This window comes from Cajanus cajan, chromosome 6 (genome assembly GCF_000230855.2).
Source record: "Cajanus cajan strain Asha chromosome 6, NIPB_CcT2T_4, whole genome shotgun sequence".
Classification (NCBI taxonomy): Eukaryota; Viridiplantae; Streptophyta; class Magnoliopsida; order Fabales; family Fabaceae; genus Cajanus; species Cajanus cajan.
The window spans coordinates 48,372,416-48,397,429 of record NC_138522.1 but is presented as its reverse complement, the minus strand read 5'-3'; the positions used below and the strand labels follow the sequence as shown (position 1 = coordinate 48,397,429).

Here is a 25,014-nt window from a genome sequence, read left to right as displayed (position 1 = left end):
TACTTAAAAAGAAAATACCTTTTTTTTATTTTTGCTAAAATCAAATTCATCACCAATTTTAAACAAACTTAATAATTATATATTGGAACGCATTGGTCATGAAAAAAATGAAAATTATCTTAAAAATCTTAGGTGTGATTTATTCAGTTGATCTCTTCGGGTGTGAGATAACACTTTTGTTGTTGTATACAATGTTAATATATTTTAACTGGTGATAAAAATTATTGAAATAATTTATGTATATATATATTTTGCATATATATATATATATTGTTTTAAAATTAAAGTACAAATGAATAATTATCTTAAAACAAAAATAAATATAAAAATATAAAGACTTGAGATAACATGTGAAATATATTTTAAGTTCAAGTTTACTATTGGAATTAAAAGTTGAATTTCTTAAATTTGATATGACATGATAGGAAAAAAAGTTTAAAATCCCTGAGATGATGCACATTGGAGATGCCCTTTAGCCGTTAACATCCATATCATATACAATCTCATAAATGTTTGCTAGTTATTAAAATGAATAACTTTACGTAATGCAACTTAACAAGTGATGAACAAGAACTGACCAAAACTTGTGTTTTTTTTCCGATTTTTTTTTCCTTTGCTTCTCCGCAACATATTGACATAAATCTCTACATCTCTTGTTTAAAGATACACAGATGACAAACTACAACTTTCTCAGAACAGGGCAAAATGCGTGCCTTTCAGGTACTTAAGCTAGCAAAATTGATTAAATACAAATTCTGTAGAAAAAATGAATAATTGAAGACAATAACAGCCCTACAGTCTCCTACATTCACTGTTTTACATCACTGGAATTTTTAGGACAACATAAATATTACAGATAAAACAAATATTATACAATATCTATGAAGTTACCTTGTTTAACTCCTTGATTGGCATGCATGTGGAAATTGTTTAGATTCAATAACAATACCGCTGGAACTATATGATTTCACATGTGCAGAATTTGCGAAAATAGTACTCCACACCTTACTTGTTATGTACTTCTTTTTTTGGAAGTAAATCAGACCTCCGGAACCATAATCTGAATCTCAAACCTAAAACCATAAGAAAAGTCATCAACGTCAGCTATGTGGAAAAAATTATATGTGTGTGTTGGTTACATCACTTAATTATAGATCCCATCACAAAGCATCATCCAAAATGTACCCACTGATAGTTTTCTATGATAACTGTTAATTTCCAATTGAAATTGAGACTACCAATCCTATTACTTGTCATGTTGAATAGTAGCTACCCTCACACAAAGGTATCACGGATTGAGCTGAAAAATTTAATAAGATGAATAAAGATTACCGATGGGATTTCTGGAGAAGAACTTTAACACCTCATCAATGACTATAACCTGGATAAGAAAACAAAGGATAAGACATATGGATGAGTAGATGGGATTTCTCCATGTAGTAACAAACAGCACCTGGAGAGATCCCCAACAATCAAAATGAACAAGTAGCTTTTAGGGTTGGCCATGCAGATTTGACAACTTTTTCTACAAATCCATTGATACTAGAGAAAACAATGGAATATTTAACCTAATACATCATAAAATTAACTGTTTTTCAAGTTTTCAGCATTGTTCATATTAGGAGTGTTAAATGATATGATTCCCTGATTTACTCTTGATATGGGGTTTACCGAACAAAAACATCAATCAATTGCAAGTTAGAAGAACAAAAACACGAGCAAAAAAAGAAAAAAAGGGGGGGGGGGGGGGGGAACTAACGGGAAAGATGAAGAAAACTACATACAGGCAGTGAAAGATAGAGGACAACTATCCAGTCAGCCCAAGATAATGGTGTTACCTGTCAAAACAAATGGCGATAAATATAATAATAATTCCGATTGCTTGAGAACAGGATAAACAGGCAGAGTTTCCACCAATAAAATGGGGATCACGGGTTTTAAAAAGTACTTACAGAGAAAAGAACTGACAGTGGGCGAACATACAAGATTAGTATGTGAAGAAGCATAGTTAGGATTATAGAAGCAACAAGCCACAAGTTACTCCAGGGAGGGATGACCCTGTAACATACAAACATGTTTTCAAATCATGAATTAAGAAACTGTAACAGCAACAGTTGCTCTTTCAATTCCCAATTATAATTCAACAATAGGAGACACAATTCCTAATATTTATAGTATACACGTTGCAAATCTTCCTCATGTTAAAAAAAACAGACAAGGTACTTATTATGAATTTGATTTCCAGATTCAATAGCAGCTGATGCTTCTCTAAGGATTTAATTCATTCCTCCATAATTACAGGGAATATAAGAATACTTTGTTCAAACATTGTAGTTCGTGTACACAAGTCAACAACTAGGGGTGTAAACAGTGACATTTGGTTTCCTTCAAGCTTGAACACAAGTCAAACTAAGTTTACATGGTTCACAATTTACGACCCTTCTTCCGCATTTTAAAAGTAATGACAAGGTTCTCAATTATGAATTTGATTTTCCAGATTCAATAGCAGCTGATGCTTCTCTATGGATTTCAACTCATTCCTCAATAATTACAGGGAATATAAGAATACAGTGTTCAAACTTGGTAGTTCATGTAAATATAAATCCACATGTGTAAATGGTGACATTTGGTTTGGTTGAATCTTGTACACAAGTCAAACTAGCCTTAAATGGTTTACAATTTTGAAACGTAATAAAACCAATATTCTTATGGAACCCAACCAGATTGGCCCTGATTTGAAAAGTTAAAAAGCTATACAACACAACAAACAGGATATGGGAAGAAAACAAAAATTTAATACATGATAATCATGGATGTAGTGGCAGGTCAGGAGGTTTTCTTGTATCCAGACTAAAAAAGAATGAGCAACTCCCACTCTTTTCTCAGTCAAAGTGGAAGCACTTTTCTCTGTGGCATTGGAATGGTCTTGACAAACATTCAAACAACCATTCTTGATCCAATGAGACTGTTTTGTGATGATAATTTAACTATTAAAATTGCCCACAACACCGAACAGCATGATAAAACCAAACATATAGTGATTGATACACTTCATCAAGGAGAATTTGGACAACGGTCTTATAGCCACAGCCTACATCCATTCAAACTCCAATTAGCAAATGTGAATACCAAGGGACTCCCCAACAAGTTGGGAATAATTAATATCCATTTACCAAATGAGAGGGCGTGAAGTAAATATCTTTGATATTATTAGGATAGATATATATCTCATTGTTTCTTTGATATTTTTCCTACTTACCTTTTATGATAGTTTCCCCATTTCTTCAATAGGATTAGGCATGGCTATATAAAAGGGGATTAGAACTTGTACTACAAACACACTGAGCAATATTCAGTTCTCTCTCTTTTTTTTAATGTTCTTTTCAAGTAATCCCAATGCACCATAAAAAACACACTGATTAGAGATAAAGTGCTGAACAGCAGTTCTCTCTTCTGCATATTCATTAATCTCATTACCTCCTCCATCTTCATCCCTAATTTTTTTTTCCAGGAAGGAAAACTGAGAGTTGAGGCAAAAAGTAAAAACATGGGTTAAAATTGCAGGTTCATGGGAAACAGGTCGCACAATCCAACCCAGAATTTCCAGATTTTTGGATAGCACAATCTCACAATGATCCCACACATGATTTTACATGCAATTCAGATCAGGAAGTGGCAACAAGATAGATGTGATCTTTGCAACACTGGCTGGAAGGCTGAGGGGAAAAAGGGCTAACATTTCCTGAACTCAAATCTGATAATTTCCACCCATGTAGTAGTATCTGTGCTTCCTTTATAAAAACTGAATAAAGTAAAGGAACTATGTATAATGCTCCGTTCTAACAAGATTTACACCAGGATAAAGTTCATCAAATGCAACGTCATCAATGATGCTAAACATTCTATCAGATGTGGCCTCAAATTCACTAAAAACCACCTAGTTAAGAGCCATTGTTTAAACACGAGAACTTTCTTTTGGGTTAATCAGTAGAGTGTATGCTACAAATAAGGAAGAGTCATATACAGAACAGCCATGACTGCAATAACAGACATGGGTGGATGATAGCACCAGGCTTAACTGAATGATGTCAATCAACCGGTTCATCAACAAACAGATTAAAAATATATTAATATCCATCTCAAACATTAGAGCTCTTTAAAAGAGAGATGACTCTAATTCCACACAAACAATTCCTATCCGATCACCCTGGATTCAGTAGTGTACAAGATAAGAATCATAAACAGAACATGGAAATTGGAAACTGAGATATGCATCACTTCTGAAGAGCTGATATCAAAGTTATATCAGATCAAAGGGTTCTGACCTGCATATCCAGCAGGAAAACCAGTAGAGACTGAAAAGAAATGACAAATAAACCAGACAATCGAGAGGCCAGGTTCTCTCCCCAATTTCCTCGCCTCTCTTCTCTCCTTCCCACCTTATCCCTCCAATTCCCACTCCCATCATTCTCTCTCCTGCTTACATGGAAATTGGTCAAATGAGAAAAATTCCCTGCTTACATAACAGAATTTCCACCCATTCTCTATCTTCATGTGGTCCAATGTACGTCACATTAATCATTTTACTAATATCACCCTGAGATAATAATACATGCTTCTTCAGGTTTAGTGACTGTAATGAATCTAATATCCCAAAAGCATAAGCCGATGGGTGAAAGCATGTGAAAGATCTTTTATATTTAAAGTTGACATCCTGATCTCCTCCCATTAAGATGCAAGAACCAGGAAGGACCAAAAATTTATAATTAAGTTAAATTAAATTGTATAAAATTACTTACAGAAGAGATTGATTTTCACTAAGATTGTTCAAAGCATTGAACATCTCAACCACGACAAGCACGGTCATTGATACAGTAGATGGATGTCGATCGTCAAATATACTGCAAGGATAAGTTGTCTCCCTAGTTGGGCACGTATCAAAATTCATCTGGAAGAGAAGATTCAAACTAAGAATATCTGAATAGATTTATTAATTATAGACAAAAAGAAATATTTACACCAGAAAAAAGATAATAAAGGGGACTCAATTGTATATTATACATTCTGAGCATCTCAGATGTTCACACAAATTCAGAGACCACAGATAAGGACATGATAATATCTTACCAATTCTGTGTATGGAAGTTTAGGGCCACTATCAGAATAAACAAACCACCAGATAAAACCAGCAACGGTGGCAAGGCCAACATAAGCTGCATCAAACACGAGACAAACGAATATAATCACTGGGATGTTATACATGTTTGAAACATATATTATTACAGGATGCCTTGATTAAGTGTCTCATATGAATATAGTTACTGGGACAATTATATCTTTATAATTATTACATTCATGATATAAATATTAAGTCTGTGACATAGTTGAGACACAAGATTTCCAATATATTTTTCTCTCTTACAGAAACCAGTTCAGAATTATATAAAGGAAGTAGTTTTATCAACATAAAAGTGTACAAATGATTCCCAGGACTTTAGAGAGGCCTGGACTCTCCAACAACAATCTGAATTCCATCTCAAAACAAAACATAAATCTCTCTCTCAACCCTTTTTGTTATTTATAGGCAACATGTCTTATTGACTAATTTTCCCAGCCTCCAACTAACTATCTCTGACTCTCTTAAACTCCAATCACCTAACTAACTAATTATTGGCTACCTAGCACTCTATTCCTCTATCAGCATTGTATCTAGATCCTAAAGAGAGGAAAAACTATGCATACTTGATAAACACACTGTCCACTGGAAAAAAAATGAGAGGTTCCTCACTATCACTTTGGTTTGCTACCTTTCCCTCCACTGCAAAACTATTAGGCATCGCCTTATCTCATTGACGGGGCTAATCACCCTTCTCACTTCTTGTTCACTCTCAACTGTTTACCAAGTTCTTTGCTAAATATTGAAAATCTCCATACTCTTATGGCATATATTATGTAGCTTTCACCTAATTTTCCCTATTTTGCTACAGAACTGAAAGGCTTGGTGATGTGATAAAAAAAATAGAAAATAGATGCCTTTTTAGAGCATTTTGGGCTATTCAATCTTTCTTTTTTTTAGCATAACTGTGTCAAAAGTATGCAGGGCCTCATCTTTTGTGATTTCCAGCCTCTATTGACAGATCTCAAACACCTTGGTTTCCTTGACAACTCTTAAAAATTGATGTTTGCAGTAGCAGATTTGTGTAGGCTTGACAAAGATACGTTTCTTCTCAAGGCATTTTTTAGTTCTTTTTATCTTTGCTCTAGTTCTTTGAGTGGTTTTCTGTATTCTTGCTTTGTTCAATTGAACAGTATATAAATTCATAGCTAGGTTCATGGGGAATCTTCCAGTCTGATTTATGGCTTTCAACATTTTGATTTAATTTGCATTTTTCCATTCTCAACTGGGGTTGATTCTATTGTGCCCATTGCATATTAATATTAATCATTCTTAGTATGATTTGGGTTAACTGACTAACCAATGATTACCCACAATTAGTTGTCAGAATTCCAAGATACACTGGATTTAAGATCATTGCATGACCAAACATCAATGCTTGATTTCCAATCAGTCATTAACTTAAAAGCCTCTTGGTTCCTTATACTTTTTTGTTATCTTGTCCCTTGCATGAAGCCAAATTGGGTATTTGATTAAGAGAGAACATTGACAATTCATGGCCATTAATTGTTACCACGGACATTGACAATTGGCAGGAAAACGCATAATTATATAGAACAATTGCCAATCCCATAATTATAGAACCCAAGGCAATTGTATGACTCAATTCCTCGCGAGGTTTGTGAATCTAATTCCTTACACCTCATGTTTTTCTCTTTCGATTCTCTTGCATTCATTCCTTTTTGATTGTTCAGATAGTATGTTTTAAAGAATCCCAAAATCATTAATTAATCCCTCAGGTTTAGGGATCCTCTAGAATGGTTTGAGCAATGCGAGTCCTCTACCCCTCTATTTAAATCTAAGACATCTCTAGCAACATATGCAGACTTTCTAAAGTAGTTTGAACAACGTAAGACCTCTAGTTCCTCGACCTCCATTATGCATATTGAATTATTGATAATTCTTTTGTTGGTAAATTTCAATAGTCCTCCTAGGATCCTTGTGTCCTTTATTCTGGTGAATCCAGTAACAATTTTGTAACAAGAACTCATCTGGTTATTTACCTACAATCACTTTAGTTAATGGTTTATAACATAATCACAAGGGATTGACATTACCAATCTCTTGTCTGGGTCAAACTACCATAAGTAACTAACATTATATTAAAACATAAAAAGCAATTTTATTCTTTAAAAAGAAAGAAATCTTGTCAAAATGAAAATAGCAATGCCAATGGGTAAAATGAATGATACTCAATCCAAAAATAAAGACCAGACTGAGATATAATTGTTACCTCCTATTACCAAATAGCGAAAGAAGAGCCAACCTGTGACAACTGCTTCATTCACCTTTACATTCAAAGTGAAATAAAAACAACATAATAAGAGGGTGATTGAGAATGATTATTTATTTATTTATTTTGAATAGCAAGCTTTTTTATGATTAAAGATATTTTGGCAATTTTCAATGTGTATAAATGATTGAAATTGATTTCAGTCAACAAATATGTCTTTTTGAAATGCTTTAAAAATGCTGATTTTTTTATACAACTTTTTAATAAGTTTTTTTTTAAGAAACTACTACTATTTTTAGCTTACTGAACAAGAATCAAAAGCACATTTTGTTTGTTGCTTTTATTTCAGATAATTATTTAAGAAAGGAGGTAAAAATGCAATACGATAAGATATCCTCAAAATTAATTCAAGAAAAAGGAAAAACCGAAAAAGACAAGCTGAGAACATGAAACATGTAACACTGCTAGACAATCTCTCTGAAGACCTACCAGACCCACTAAAGAAGACCTTTTGCGGAACACTACAAGATGAACTACTCTATCAGTCTTACTTTTAGCATTAACTAGAGAAGAGAACCTTAAGGCTTTATTTGGGAGGGATGGCTAAAAATGATTTTGTGGAGAACCCATTGTTTGGAAATTCTACAGAAGTGGAATACTGTGGGCAGATGGAGTCCATTCCCTTCCATAAAAGTCAGAGCAAATTTCGATACCCCTTTTGGGGAAGGTTTGCAATGGAATGGGTAAAAGAATAATAAAATTATAGTTATCTTTCACCCTGGTTTATTTTTTTCTTAATTTTTCATGTGAGGGTTACTTCAACATGTAAAAAATTCTAACCATCTCACCCCCTCTTTTTTTTCAACAAAAAACAACAGAAAATGTTTCCCACCCTACACACCGTGAACAATCCCAGTATCCCACTCCACTATCCAAAATACACTTAATATATGAATAATTTTGGAAAAGTTTGGCAAAGTTTTCAAGTCGATTTCTTTTGGAAATTTGCCATAGTTTTAAAGTCAAAACTGCACATGGACTCCACTGAATTGTTGGTAAGATACCTTTCGAGGCTTAGCCCTCATCACATCAGAGTCTGGTTTATTGAAGCCAATTGCAGTGGCAGGCAATCCATCAGTAACCAAATTGACCCAAAGCAACTGGACCTGGTAGAGGGGTTAGGGGAATAAAAAGAAAATTGTTAAACCATAGTCTTCACTGGAACAAAAATTAAATATCATTTGTGCAATTACCACTGAAGAGACATGGTCATCATAGAAGACATGATCAATAAAAAAACCCAGATATTTACACAGAATTCAAGTATGAATAAAATACAGAATGAAAAAGAATCAGCATTTTGACATCATCAACAATTCCTTTAGTTTCTTCTTTTATGAAACCAATTGGCTAAATAAAACTACAAACTCACAGGGGCCAGGGTATCCGGTATTCCAAGCACTGCAGCCACAAATATACAGACAACTTCGCCGATATTGGAAGAAATCATGTATCGAATAAACTGTTTTGTATTATTGTATATAGCCCTTCCCTCTGCCACAGCCTACAGAGAAACAAATAAGTTAAATGGGAAACATCTCAGTTGAGGAGGGATTAGGTAAGGAAAATGATAATAAGAAAGAAGAAATAATTGAGTAGAATTTGATATATGCTGTCATACCGCAACAATTGAGGCAAAATTGTCATCAGCAAGCACCATGTCTGAAGCACTCTGTAAACAAAGAGGAGAAAAACAGCAATGTGTTCAGGATTATTGACAAGACAAGAAAAAAAAAAAGAGAAAGTACAGACAGTTGGTGACACCTTTGCAACAGCTGTCCCTGACCCCATAGCAATTCCTATATCTGCCTTCTTCAATGCAGGTGCATCATTAACTCCATCACCCGTCATTGCAACCTAAATTACTAACAGTGTAAATTTCCACAAATTTGAAAGAATTTTTTTTGAATGATTGCATAAACAATTATGTCCATGATTCTAAGGACGCAATAGATTATAAAATAGAGGGTTTAGAGTAATAGTGATATAGCAGGGCCCAGCACAGCTGCACAACTTCATGGTGCCTAGCACTAATAAATTTTATTAAACATGGGACTCCAACTTAGATTATCTGATACAGCTAATGTCCAATATATATGACCCTGAGACATCACAGACATGCATGCATGCATATGTAACACAGAGAAGCTACATCAAAGTGAGCTTAAACAGAAGTACATAAATGGTAAAATTGGGCTTAAACTGCAGTACTACATTCAAAGTTTCAAACACAATCTCAGCATAAATGTATCAACACAGATAAGAAATCATCAACCCTTTGGTCCCAAAATCATTGCAGAAGGTCATTCGTGAAGGAAACCCAAATCACTAAACACAAAGCAAAGCATTAGGCATTGAACTTCACACACCTAAAGGTGCAAAAAATGTAAGAAAGCACAGGGTAGTGAAAAGTCTAACCACCAAATAAATTTTTGTTATTTTATATAGTATTTTGAGCTGACATTTTTTAATGCTTAAAAGATTGAACATTTTCTTTAGTGTCCTTTGAGCTGTGTCCAAGCAACAAAATAATTTTAAATAGAATTCCAAGTGTGAAGTGTTGTTTTACATGTATAGCACAGATGACAGGTGCTAGTAGCATGTTTGACACTTTAACACCTCAAGCAAGAGCAGTGTCATGATGTTCTGTCATGTTCTTGTGTTGAACACATCATGGGAATTAATCGTGTTAAGGTATGCTGTGGGTACAGGGTCAAAGACTGACATTTGCTCCACCCTTTTTATTTATCCCACCCATTATTCTATAGATATTATTGTCATTTCCCATCCTTTTTGTATCAGAAGCATTGATGATTTGAATCCTCCCCCTTTGAAGAAAACCCCCAGCCCCAACTCTGTTTTCAACTTCTGGCATAAAACCCTACAAAATAACAGTACCATAGTGATTTGGTACTGTAATTGTTTTATTTATCATATTACTCTTGTAACTGATTTGCTAGTTACACTTCATATTAATGCTGAATATGTCTTAAATTTTGATTAGGTTTTTGAGCTTTGGGCATCTAGTGTGCATTATAAATAATTTATACCGTAGTGTATATGCTATCTTTGTTCTTTGGTATAGCAGCTGGCATTTAAGATCAGCTATTATACCATTTTTTTAATACGGCAGTGCAGAAACTACAGGTGTAAGAATAGTGAGGAGGATTGCACCTAAAGATCTAATCCAATCAATCCAGCCATTGAAAAATGTGCCCTATAACTATATGCAGATGAAAACAAAAGTAATTATGAATTTATGACAAGAACATGAGAATTTAATTGACCTCTCTGGAGACAGGAAACCAAAAAAAAAAAAAAGATGACCCCAATTAGAAATTATTACTAGTTAGTAATTATTATTAATTACAGTTAATGCTGTGATGAAGGAAACAATCATACCACTTCATTCTGGTGTTGTAAAGCTTCAACCAGCATCCTTTTATGAGAAGGCTCAACCCTAACATACGATAAACACATGCAACTTTTACTATGAAATTTTTATGTTGAATACATTGAACAAAGACAGAAATTGTTCTTTTAGTCTGCAATCATCTAAAAAAATCAAATATTAGAAAATAGATATAAACCACTATACCTTGTAAAAAGAGCCATACGTTGCAATGCTATAGTTTGTTGCAGTGGTGGAAGTTCTTCAAACTCAGAAGCAGTGTAAGAATGTTCAGAAAGATCTATCAATTGGTCAAAAGCACCTATCTTGCGGCAAAGTGACTCAGCAGTGGACTGATTCAATATTAAGTAATTTTAGACAAGATGTATTGAATGTTGAAGGGGAAAGGAACAATTAAGTTTGCAGGAGTTTGAAAACCTTGTTATCCCCGGTGACAACTATAACACGTATGCCAGCAGTCATACACGAAAGCATTGCATTTCTTACTTCATCTCTTGGAGGATCTTGCATCCCAACCTGCATAAGAGAGAAGAAGCCCATAAAACAAAAAGGTTATTACTTACTAGAGGAAAACCAAGAATATTGGAAAAACAGAAAAAGACAAAAAAAGTAGAGTAGAGCATTCAGAGAGAAAATTATTTAAAAAATATATAATTCTTCCACTTCAAATATAACATGTTATTTTACATTTTGATCATTCAATAATTTTATTGGAAGTCAAAACTCCAACTGTATGTTTGATTGTTTGCGTGGAGGAGGGATAAGTTACTCTAGGAGTAGTTACTCCCTTCAATATCTATTTGTACATACTAAATTTTAGACTAAATTACTCTAAGTCCCTCTATTATTTAAAGGTCCAATTTGGTCCCTTACATTTCTAAAACAATGAAATGTGGTCCTATCCGTTCAATTGAAACTAAGGACGTTATGTTTTTATACACATAGTGAGTGATACATGTCATTTTCTTAATTGTGCTATGTGTACAAGAAGTTAACGCCATTACTTTGTTGGTCTCAAATGCATGAAAAGGTTACATCGTTTTAGAAAATTAAGGAACAAAATTGGATCTTTCAAACAATTGAAGGACCAAATTGAAGAAATTAAATAAATTGAGGGACCAAAAGAGTAATTTAACCTAAATTTCATTAAGCTATCTGTCAAATTAAGAGTTCTTATTGAATAGATAAAATCTACAAGTTTTATTAATACAACCGTTAAACCATGTATTGTACATTGAAAAGAAAGCATACCAACCCAATAAATGTAAGATCTTTCTCATCATCAAAGGACAATGACTGTTGAACTGAGGGCATCCATTTCAGGGCCAAGGCAAGGCATCTTAATGTTTCTTTTGCTGCAAAACTGGCCAACAAATTTTACGTTAAGTGGCAACAACATAAAATAAAGGGTGTTCATAAAAGAGTTTAGTACTGAAAATAACCCAGGGGCTATATGGTTGGCAAGGGCAGCAGATGGCCAGAGGCTGTATGGTTGACATCTAGGTTGTCATCAATGAATTTTTCTTGCATAATTTTATTTATCATTATTTTTCAAGGCCTAGCAGCAAGCAGGTATGGCACTAGATATGCAAGAAATACTTGACCACCCTTGCACTGGTAGTGATAATAAAGATGGGAAATTATGCCCTTGCAGGGCAAGCACATGAGCCACACATCTTTTTTCAAGTTTCTCAATGTTTTGTGCCTAATTTGAATAAGAACCAAAAAGGAAGGGAAAATCTACAAAGCAAATTATGGAATATGTATATGCAGATAAAATTATAAATGATAAAAACAAACCTTTGAAACCTTGAGTCCAGCTCTGCTCGAATATCAGCTGTAAGTGGCACAATGGAACCATCATCGTTGCACAGAATGGTTGTACATCTAGATATTATACTTTCTGGGGCACCCTTTGAGAACAAAACATGCATCTGGTTCCGGCTGCATAGGACACTCATCATTTTCCGATCTCGGGAAAATTCCAAAACATGTATCTGCAAAGCATGAAGCTCAAAGTGTGAAGCAAATACACAGCCCATTACCAACAAAATAACCAATAGTACATATATTCAATAAATTTCATTTTTGATGAACTGGCTGTCTTACTTACCCTTGGTAATGCAACTACATTTATCTATTTTAGCTAAGTTTTTTTTTGTGTTCAGATTAGTTGTACCGATCTCAATTCATTGTGTATAACTTATTAGCATTTATCTATTTCCTTTTTTGAAATGAAAACATCTCTTTAAAATATTGTATTCAGATCAATGGCATGAAGAATATCTCCAAAAACCTACAGTAATTTTTCATCATTCAAGTTACCTAAAATATGCTAATGGACAAATAAATGGAAAATAGAGGTGAGAAACTTGCTAAAGCTCACCTTTCTAAATTGTTCCTCCCAATAATGGTTACAGTAAGAAGCACGTTCATGCTTAGTCAACATATTCAAGGCTGATGGCATCGAATTGAAACCAGGGAGACCAATCTACAAATAAGGAATGATCAAAGTGTACTTAAGTAATGACAGAGCTTCACACATAAGAGACACAAGGAAAGGTACAAATACAGACCTTTTCTGCCAAGGCACGTAGTGCCACTTCAGTTGACTCACCAATTTTTTCATAATTCCCTTTATCAGGATTATACTGTAGGGTTGATTCATTGCAAAGAGCAGAACACATTGCTATGTGAAGAAGACATGGCAATTGAGCAGGAAAGTCAAGCTGCAAAACAAGAAAAAGCCATTGTTTTAAACTCTAAACAAAACTGCATACACCTAAACATACATTCATTATATTGGGTCAGTTTGTTTAAAATTTAAAAAAGTGACTTTTAAAAAAACAACTCTTTAAGAAGATTTGCTTCTTAAAAAAAGCAAAAAACTGTTTTTTTTTTAATAATTAGTTTAGACAAACATGTTGAAAAGTAAGAAACTGTTTGTTTCATTAAAAACATGATTTTTTTAAAAATAAAAAATAAACAAACAGGCCCATTAGCATTACAATATCCATTTGTTGGAAAGCCGCCATAATTGCAGTCACCTTTAGCCCTCCTTAGTTGCGGCCTCTTTGGAGCTGCATTAATTGCAGCCGCAAGGGTGGTATTTAGCTCTACATTGACTAGAAATATGGCTTAAATAAAATTTGATTAGTATTCACATTACAAGCCAATTTGTGGGTTGACTTATGCTCTAAGTCCAAATTATGAGACCATTATAAGTTTATGTTTTGAAGATAAACATGAACCATTCATGCTGCTATACCATTGCCACCATCAGAGTTCTACTACAAGGCATAATTCAATGCAATCCTTTTCACGCAAATATTTTGCAAAGTAAAACAGCATGGATGTCCACCATAAAGCCATATAGTCATATACATGTAACATGACATAATTGGCACACGATATCCTTAGACCTATGGATATTGTTTCGGGGCAGAAGTTAAGGTTCTCTTCTTTGGAATCTCTCCTAATATTAGTTAATTACTAAGCTTTAAATGAGATGTGTGTTTTCTTGTGCATGAATGCAGAAGCATGAGAATTAACAGAGTAGTACCTGCATCCCTGTACTGCCAAATATTATGCCTTCAGGTGCATATGTTGTTCCACTGACACTGTATTCAGAAACAACAGGACCACGTTTTGCAGATTCAACAACACAAACCTGTGCACACAAAAAGCATAGGATTTTGGTTAAAGAAATTATTAAAAATCTTCATCTAAAAGCATGCAGGAAAAAAAGAAGGAAAAAAAAGGAAAAGAGCAATATTCCTTTAACAGAGATATGACATAACAAAAAAGTATTCCTTAGGATATAATTTTGGAATTATTTTCTTTGCATTGCAACATGTATGAAAAACAGATAAAGCTTCTAACATGAAAAATACATGAAAAGCAATGTGCATATCAATTTTGTATCATTCTGAACCTGAACACATTACTGTACACGCATATTCCACTATGAACAGTAGCTGGTATCAGAGTCAATTAAAACACAACACGACCAGAAAATGAACATCAAAAGCATTTTATAAATAGATAATGATTAAGGAGAAGAGAAGAGCTTAAGTGTGCATAAACTGAATGCTACTCAGACCTTTAACATCTAGAAACATATTTTATTGCAAACTCTATTAATACTAAGAAGATGCTACATATTTAAAATACACGTAGCAGTGAGGTTTTTATTGATTCAAAATGTTTCATGTACAAAACTACCAAAAAAAAAGCATCAACAAGTCAGTCTAGAGTTCAATGAGGATGGCACGATCCAGCAGAAACCTTGTGCCAATACAAAATTTACTAAAAACAAGCAAATGAATAAATCTAAATTTTGATGTTCCAATGTCATGCAGAGCTCACCTTTGCAACTGACATCATATTGGTAGTTAGAGTCCCCGTTTTGTCACTACAAATAACAGTGGTGCAGCCCAAGGTCTCAACTGATGGCAGGGAGCGAACAATGGCATTCAACCTAGCCATACGCTTTGTTCCAAGAGCCAAACACCTATTATAAAAGAAAAAGTAATCAATGCAAGAAAGGAAAAAAAAAATCAAGACTAGATTAACTTTCCATTACATTGAATAAATGAAGATTTCTTACCAAAACTAATTCAAACATAGTATATCAGTAGAAGTCTACAGTCAGTAAGGAACCAAGTAATTTAAGGGACTAAGGAAGCTTCTGTAACACAACCACAACACAACAGCTGATTTGCTAAGAATTAAGATTAGGCATTTGACTTCAACTTGGTGTAATATGTAGTGCAAAGCACATAGCCTTTCTAAGGGAGTTTTCCAAGCAAATATGTTGAGGAAATGAGAAGCTTTGAGACATTTGTTTTTGTTTTCATGTTTTTTTTCTTCACATACAGTAAGAAGGACGCTTATCCTCCAAACTCATTAAAAATCATAATGGATTTCTTCTTTTGCAAGCATAAATAAATAAACTTAAATATGTTTTTAATCCCTTAAATTTAAGTTCAGCTTGTTTTTAGTTCCTCACTCATTAGGGAATTTGTCAAATATCAACGTCTTTGTCAGTGAAAATATGACATTAAACCCAGGTGATACTACATAACTATTTCAATTTGTCACTTTCAAATATGTTATTGCTGACTTAAGTGACTAAAACAAATTTTTGAAAATTACAGAGACCAAAAACAACAATTTTAAATTTGAGGAACCAAAAATAAATTTATCCTAAATTTGAGGGATTGAAAACATATTTATGCCATAAATAAATTACTAAAAAAAAAATTAGTAGGCTCACAATAGAAATATAGTATAGACTACAATAAAATTAAGTTCTGATCAATTAAATTACTCAAGGTAAATTAGGTACACATTAGGACACAAAAAAACAGCTTAGACAATTGATACTTTAAAGTTTCTTTGTTTTTTGCTATTTGATGAGATTAAAGACAGTTATTACACAAATGTGATAATTAAATATCCAATTAAATGATAATGGTTGAAATTGAAATTTGAGTTTAATAGGAACTGGGATTCTCCCTTTCAGCTCACAAAATAAAATATTAGTATATTACTAATACCTCAAGGCACTTATAAAAGAGCGTTAAGAAATGTTGCCTTATTGTTTGTTTCATTTCACATCAATGATTTCTTTATAAAAAAAAAAAAAAGAGCAACAAATCATAAATGAAAAGGGACATTAATTCCAAAAATTAAGCACCTTATACTATATATAAAACAAATTCTAGATTCAATATGAACACACAAGAAAAAATTTCTTTATCCAAATTTTATATAATCAAAATTAAGATATTCAAAAGATATCATGGCTTCCATAGAAAAAGGTTCCTAAACTCACGTGGTAACAACTGCAGGGAGACCTTCAGGAATTGCTGCAACCGCCAGAGCAACTGCAATCTAGAAGGAATATGATTAGAAGTTAAAAGATTTCCATGTTTACAAGACAACATGATATCTTCTATCAAAAAAGATAAAATATAACCAACCCTAAAGAGAGACTAAACATAAATTAAGTAAACAGTACATGCAAATCAAAACAATAAAAGACTACAGAATGATGCCTGCGAAAAAAAGAATACATGAGCAAATACTAAATAGAAATCATGATATAGAAAAAAGAAGACAAAAAAAAAAGCTCATTTGAGAACAAACCTTAAAATAATGAATTGCACCATGCAAGAAACCACCATGAGAAGGGTCGCGAAAATGACCAATATTTACAATCCAGACCAAGACACAAATCCCTGCTATAACCTGTAACACATAATTAAAGGAACCACCATCACAATTTGAAAATAAATAAGACAAGTGGGCTCTACAGTTAAAACATAAGCAATAAAAAGATTTGTCAAATAAATGGAAGGGTTTCATTCAATAATCAATTATAATTATAATTCTTCTCCCTGCATCAAATGAGCTTTCTAGTTAAGTTTCAAATACAGTAAAATCAGACGACTAGCAATCACCTTGGCCAAAAAGGTACCAAACTCATCCAGCTTCTTTTTCAAGGGTGTCGCCTCCTGCAACCAATGATAGGAAAGAAAATTTAATCACTCCAATGGTGTGTCAAAAGCAACTTTCCTTTCCATGTATCAAGGAAGAACACAGATATATACTTGTATGACATTTTGACCAATTAAAGAAGGTTCATGGCTTCATAAGGTAACTTTTGGTTTCCTTTGACTCTATATATACTTGTCTGACAACTAAGTGGCAAGCTGCAGCATGACAGTATCTAATCATGTTAATTCTTACATTACCAATATCAGATTTACACAAAAATTCCAGCTTTCTCAATTAATAGAATATGAACAGAGAGAAGAGAGAGAGAAGTCGAGAGTGAGGAGACAAGAGAATATTTCAATATGTAAAATATGATTTCACTAACTTCATAAGGAGTACAATATGAGTTTATATAGACCCAACAGCTGCAACGGCTATTGGCCTATAATGAATAGTAATAAATGTGACAATACAGTAGGGAATCATAAAATAATCTATACTATTATTATACATATAAGTGAGGAGTAAAACTATACTCCAATATCAATCCATAGATCTATATCCCACTGGTTCTTTTAAAGCTCAAAATTCACCAACCACATAGGAGATTAGGACTTAGGAGTCTGTCAAACATTGTTCAGATTTCATTTAAACTACCAACTTTTCACCCAACAATACTAATGGATGGCATAACTTGGCATCCCCAAGCATACATCAAACCAACCAAGATATTTCTACACATAAATTCCTTGTGCAGCATTTCCACCTTAGTATCACCCAAGACCATTTTATTCCTAACTGGGATGTGTATTAAATAGAAAATTATTAATTATAGATACATATACATTGCAGTGTCATTTAACACTTGATTCCCTCAAAGGAAATCATCTGCTGTTTACAAATTAAGAATTGAAATATTATCTGAATGCCAGAAGACAAAAATGCTAGTAAGATATAACAGAAAAGCATTGATATAAACAAACTTCAATGCTTACATCCTCTGTTCGCAACATTGAATCACGTATGCTGCCCATGGCAGTGTTAGGACCAACTCCCACCACAACAGCTCTTGCCCTACCAGCAACGATAACCGTACCCTAACAGTCAAAATAAACTCTTATATTAAAAGAGAGAGAGAGAGAGAGAGAGAGAGAGAGAGAGAGAGATTAAGAGAAACAATCTCAAATGGCACAGGACTTCCCAGAGGACCCAGACTACAAGAAACAGTGCCCTTTACTCATGTCTATTTAAATATTCAAAACATGGATGGTTTATAAACAAACGATGCACTAATGCAAACAATTTGAAAGGTGTGATTCATGTAACTTTGAAATTTCGGAAGGAGAAGGCAGAACTATCAATGTAGCTATGATCCATCATGTTTAATGTTCAATAGTAGTTTGTGCCAATTTTACTTTTAAGCAGAAAATTTTGGACTAATCCTATTCATAAGAATATTTAGGAATGCTATGCACAATTGTTCTATCTTTTTCATTAACAATAATTAAGTTTAACTTTTTCAGAAATAAACTTTATGATTGTATTTTTTTAACTTTTTATCATATGTTGAATTTCATCTTTTATTAAAGTTTTAAATTAAATCATTTACACACCGCTATAACAATTAACAAGTTCTTTTCCAAAATAAGTGAATTGCAATATTTATTGAAACAAAAGATGATGGATTCTCAAATTACTAACAAAATCGTTATAATGGCTTCGATATATATATAAAAAAAATGAGTTAATTTTTTTTTTTACATTATTTCAAAATTACATATTAATTAAATTTAAATCTTGACCAATATCATATAATTTCATGTAATTTGCAATGATTAATGAATATATTGATTATTACACTTATATAAAATTCACTTATTGCAGTCTTCAAAAGAATAAATAAACAATCATATGAAAGAAACGTTTGTGAGCATATGTAGCTCTGCATTTTTGTAAGGCATGTGTATAAATTATAAGCACCAAACATTGATAAAAACAATCAGAAAAATTGAAGCAATTCAATCAGCACCAAGTTAGAACATATGCTACAGAAAATTGCAAGTCAAAATCCTCTCAAGAATTAAATTTCATATAAATACAGTTCAGTAACTTATTTAAACCCAACTTTGTCATGTGATGTGACCATCAACCCTCAACCCACCAAAACTAATAGATGAAATGTTGAATTAAAAGCAAAAATAGTACAGTTAAACAACTCTTAATATTTTGGTGATTGAAATTTTTTATTGTTTAAAATTTAAATAACCGTTTTGGTCCCTATAGTCTCATGAACTTTATCTTTTAATCATAGTTAAAATCATTTCATTTTAGTCTTTAGACATACTATTTTTGTTTCCTTTTAGTCCCTATCGTCTATTGTTATACGGACTAAAAGGTAAAGTTTATGAAATTATGGGAACAAAAAAGAAATAAAATCAGTAATTATAGGGGACTAGAATGAAATGTTTTTAATTGAACAAATAGGTAAAGTTTATGACATTACAGGGATCAAAAGGGTATTTTCGCCATTTATTAACAACTAACACCAAACCAAATTTTCTACATGAACAAGGATTTTTCCATATTAGACTTTAGATAAGTGCCATTACCTTAAACATAATTTCAAATTGAACTTAAGATATCTAAACCAATAGTAGTCTTGAAAACAATTCTTAAACCTTATTAAGCACATGCTGGTTGAACAAAGGATGCAAGCTTCATACCGAGAACAGAATATTTGTTTTATCTTGGTATACAGCATTTGTTGTTGTGGTTGTTTTAAGCTCTTTCTCCACAGAGCTGCTCTCACCTACAATCAGCAAAATGTATTTAATCACATATTAAACCAGTGAGATGACTGATGATAGATATATCTATGTTTTTCAGTAAACAATTGATACGCTTAAACATGTATGTAGGATTGAAAATAAATCACTCGATACACTTGTACACTTAAGTCTTGCCTCAAACTGACAAGATGGGCTTGACATATTTACCTAACATGGTCTTTTTGAAAGGATGGTTATGCCTGAAATCTTAATTTAAAGGCTTACTTTGCAATGGCACCTTTAATCAGGCCAAAAGGCACTTTTAACAAGTAACATTAGTAGTAGCAGTAGTACATATAATGTATTATTTAATTAAATAGGTCAATCCGTCCAGACTAAAAGGCCTACTAAGATAACAAGGATTTTAAATAAGTCTTGGTCAAATTTCTTTTTGGAACAGGCAAGGTAACCAAACATCAAAGGAGTCAGGCCATGGATCCCTACCAAACTGACTAGCCTGTTCCCACCTGCACACTAATGTACCCGTACCAAAATATAATCCAGCAAAAGCATATACTAGAGAGAGAAGTCATTCCAATTTCTTATTTCAAGAATTGGTTTTTACAGAAAAAAAAATATAGTTATTATCAAGGGATTTAATTAAGTAGTCAAGCTATCCCAAACTGGCAAGCTAAAATTATTGACTTGCCAACAAGAATAATATCTGATATTACTAACAACAATAAGAACAAAAGTCACCTACAATACCTCTCCTGCTTGTGGATCAGTAGGCAGAATCCAAACAAATCACAAAAAATTACCTAAATTGCCAACACGTAAGCATATATTGTATGTTTTCACACTTTTCAGACACAATCACACAAGTGAAGTGATTGCTCGGTGGAAACATTCAATAGTTCTATTCACTGTATAAAAGATGTGCAGTAGGAATACCTGTAAGAATAGCTTGATCAACACGCACTTGATTGCTTAGCATTTCAATCATCCTCATATCAGCAGGAATTTTGCACCCCACTATTTAATTAACAACCAGAACAGAGTCAACTTTTAGCTTTCCAGGATTAAATAATCAACTGAACCATTTTGCTTTAAGGCACTGCATAATCAACTTACCAGAAACTTCCACAATATCCCCAGGAACAAGTTCAGTTGCAGGAAGTATGGAAAAACAACCTGCAAGAAATAGGCGCTGCCTAATTCAAAATTTGTACAAGAACTTCAAGATGACAAGCTTTACTAATTCAACAAAAATCCCAATTGTATCATCACGGCAGACATAAGAAAGTAAACACGTAAAATCTTTAACTACAAGGAGGATGCCCAAAATGTGCCCCATGTGAAGGACGGAAAGTAATTCTCCCATCACTCTTTAATATCTTAATACATTTTACTCAATCCAAATTTCTTGTTTTCCTTTCTCTATTTTTGCCAAGCTTATACATTTAACATTCTTCATTCTTTGTCCCAAGATCTTTGTTTATTTATTTATTATAAAAGAAAAATGTTCAAAAGCAAAAAAACAAAAGATATTTTCCTACCAAAAACCCCAAAAAATTCAAGTAAAGTTTGCCAATCTATGTGTATACCTTAAATAAATGCCTCAAAAACTGCCATCAGCACAGCAAAAAAAAAAAAACTAAGAGGAGCACTTTCTCCCATATAAGAGAGAAATAAATCTACAACGATATATAAAGACGATTCATCATTTTCATTTACACAAATTTTAAGACATTTTTATCCTTTATTTATTACGTTAACTGCACAATTCTTTTTTTTAGCAGATGATAACTCAGTAATTTCACTTGATTAATTTAAATAAAAATTATTATTTTCCAAAAATAAACTGCAGCGTAACTGCTTTGTAACTTCTATATCCCACAACACTAGCAAAGACACGGAGTGCCTTTTTTTCACTAGTTACACTTAAAATGATTTGATCCTTTACTTAAATGATGGTAATGTGATTACCCATTTCTAATATACAAAGCAAACACAACTTCACGAGGTTAACTTACCTCCCCCTATCCAGCCCAACCCCAAAACAAAGAAAGAAACATAGAAAAGACAAGACGTAGAGAAAATAGTAAAGTATATTACTACATAGTTCTTTTAGGGTTAAAAGTAATCATCAATATCAGAAAACTTTTACTAAAACTACCACAATTAGCTACGTATATCACAGAAAATTTTAATGAAACAAACTCGAAAATAGAAATTCTGATTAGTTATTTACAAAATAACACCAATTAACACCAAACAAGTCATAATCAATAAAACACATCAAACCACTATGGTACTACTAATGATACAAAAAATTAGACAGGTATAAAAGTTTGTTACCATTGCGCAAGACAGTTGCCACATCAGCTTGATAGGCACGTAGCTCCTAGGATAATATAAAAGAGAAAGTGATATATAAAAGTGAGCTAAACTTGAAACAACCAACATAAGAGAATTCCACAATAGAATTAACTTTCATGTAAGAAGTTTTGATTAGATACGTAGAAATTTAACAAACAAATTAGAAACAACAATAAGCTCTAGCCTTAAGTTTAGGAAAATTTATCCATAATCAGTGAATATTAATCATTATTAATAGCATCATTTGGAGCCCTAAATTTATTAGTGTTTCAAATTTACCTCGAGAGCTTTTTCAGCATTTGTTTCTGTAATCACTCCAACAGCTGCATTTGCTGCCAATATCATCAGAATAACCTATGCAGATAACAAATTCCTTTTTCTATCAAAAAACCCGTACAGATAACGAAATTAATCCTCGGTAATGTTACCAAATAGAAAATTTTGATACATAATCTAGTTTAGAAGAATAATTTTACAAGGAACTTTGACACTTGCCAAGAGTTTACCAATTACATAAGAACTCATTCAGCATTGTACAAATCTACTCCATCTTAAGTTACAAAAGAACTCATTTAGTTCACAATCTAAAACTTCTATTGAAAGGATACAGCTTTCACAGTTTCATGAAATTATGTATATTATTGTTAAGGTATGAACAAAATAGAAAATGATTTTTTACCAAATACGCTGTGCACAACAATATCAAATCAAACATGAAATATGAGTGCAAATATATCTTACAGAAGGCTCCAGAAATGCCATCAAGCCTGTTTCTCCATTAATTAATGCCAGAATAAAAGATATAAGAGCAGCAGCTATTAGTATCTTTACAAGCAAATCATCAAATTGCTTCAAAACCAATTTCCAAAAAGGAGCTCCTGCAGATTATATTTAAAAAAATTAGTGACAATGATACCTGATTGAATTATTTGTTAAGCAAAACAATTATAGTACAACAGAGGTAATAGAGCTTGAACTGAGAACACCTCTATTAACAATAATATATGAGATGAGGTTCATTCCAGTTACTTAATCATTAATAGGACTTTTTGCATGGTCCTCAAATTACTTAGCATACAGTAAATATAAACTCTTTTTTTTTTCTTTCTATAACTTGCCAAGCTAGCCAAAATCAGATGCCAAACACTAACAAACTGTTTATCAGATACAACAACAATCTGTTTTGGTGAAATATTATCAGTTCAAAACTTCAAATTAAGTTGTAACCTTATAATTTGTACCATACAATGACAACTACCGAGTTCCCTTAATTACATAATCAAACAAAATCAAAAGTAAGAGTTAAAAACTTCATATACTTACTTTGATCTTCAGGAAGCACTGCGTAGCAAATGATACCATGCAGTAAGAGAAGAGGAAATAAATGTTAATAGACAAATAAAGAAAAAAAAACTTAAAACAAAACTGGTGAACAAGATGTAAAAGGTAAATTTCTTGAATTCCAAGTTCAGTGGTGTGATTTTGTTATCTAAGTGCCATCAATACCAGCTTGTTAGTTGTTACGGCATACACTAATGCAAATTCATTTAAAACTACATCCCTTGATATCTCTTCTCTTGTCTGCCTAAGAAACAAAGTTAAATATCAGAGCGCGGCCTTACAGAAGACATACCGTTTTTACCATAGTGTCTACCATGTTGTGCTACCTGGAAAAAAAAAAAGGGAAAAGGAAAGGAAAGGAAATTCAAAGTACAATGACAATTGACAAGTAAAAGAGGAAATGAAAAGAAAACTGAAGTACCTCTGCATCAGATAAACCCTTAGTCGGGTCCACTCCAAAGAAATCAAGGACCTAACCAACCAGAAGAAAAAAAATTTAACAACAATCGCTTTCTATATGAATATGCTAATATATAATTTGACCCTAAAATCTCCGTATGAACGGAATCGTAATTGTAGAGAAAGCAGTTGATACAGAGTTTACGAATACTAATACTGCAAGAGGCATGCATTTGTGATCATAGATTTTCAATATTGACATGATGAGCGATCATGAAAACACATTATCTCTATTCGTGAGCATAGTAATTGTGCTAGTTAGAGACATCACAACACAGGTCGCAATACAGAAAACGTGGAAATTCACATTACGATCAGCTTGGGTTAGGATATAAGTATTTTATGCTAAACAATAAATAATGTTTGGTTGGAGATTTGGTGAACGAAAAATGTGAAGTTAGAATGCGATGTGGTGGAAAAATGGAGAACGCAGTAGGAAATTACCTCGGGAATAGATCTGGCAAATGCGTCCTCCATGGAGGAACGAAGAATTGGATCGGAGACGAGTGCCTCGAGTATCAGAGGCTTTGGAATACTTTACTTGAAGCTTCAGAGAGAAAGAGAAAGGGAGCACGTGGGTTTCATGCCTCGCGCGCACACAGAGAGAGTAACTTGGATTAGTATTACTGATTCTGATTTCCGCAACCTCGAGAAGATCCCGATTCAGCAACTCCCAGTG

General features: G+C 33.0%; 1 protein-coding gene across 1 annotated transcript; it reads right to left on the bottom strand.

The window, feature by feature from the left end:
• Positions 1-574: 574 nt before the first annotated feature.
• On the bottom strand, positions 575-25,014 carry ECA3 (endoplasmic reticulum-type calcium-transporting ATPase 3). The gene is made up of 34 exons (XM_020355906.3): positions 24,780-25,014; positions 24,298-24,348; positions 24,169-24,202; positions 23,859-23,876; positions 23,277-23,413; positions 22,815-22,889; positions 22,515-22,560; positions 21,288-21,347; positions 21,108-21,188; positions 20,109-20,194; positions 18,381-18,482; positions 17,349-17,402; positions 17,035-17,136; positions 16,721-16,779; positions 15,250-15,394; positions 14,444-14,551; positions 13,458-13,610; positions 13,268-13,372; positions 12,682-12,878; positions 12,133-12,244; positions 11,299-11,397; positions 11,068-11,213; positions 10,872-10,929; positions 9,234-9,326; positions 9,091-9,141; positions 8,842-8,973; positions 8,474-8,575; positions 7,410-7,464; positions 5,128-5,213; positions 4,800-4,948; positions 1,953-2,058; positions 1,785-1,838; positions 1,333-1,381; positions 575-1,073 (listed from the first exon to the last, which is right to left on the bottom strand). The coding sequence occupies exons 1-34, from the start codon at positions 24,810-24,812 to the stop codon at positions 1,006-1,008; spliced, it is 3,006 nt and encodes a 1,001-aa protein (XP_020211495.2). The 5' UTR covers positions 24,813-25,014; the 3' UTR covers positions 575-1,005.

Coding starts and splice junctions, on each gene's coding strand:
- ECA3 (XM_020355906.3), bottom strand. CDS start 24,812: ATGGAGGACGCATTTGCCAGATCTATTCCCGAG. Junction 18,483..20,108: donor AAACAAATATTCTGTTCTCG/GTATGAAGCTTG, acceptor TTTGACTGTTAG/GGTACGGTTATCGTTGCTGG. Junction 11,398..12,132: donor ATCTTACATTTATTGGGTTG/GTATGCTTTCTT, acceptor TCTCTTATGCAG/GTTGGGATGCAAGATCCTCC.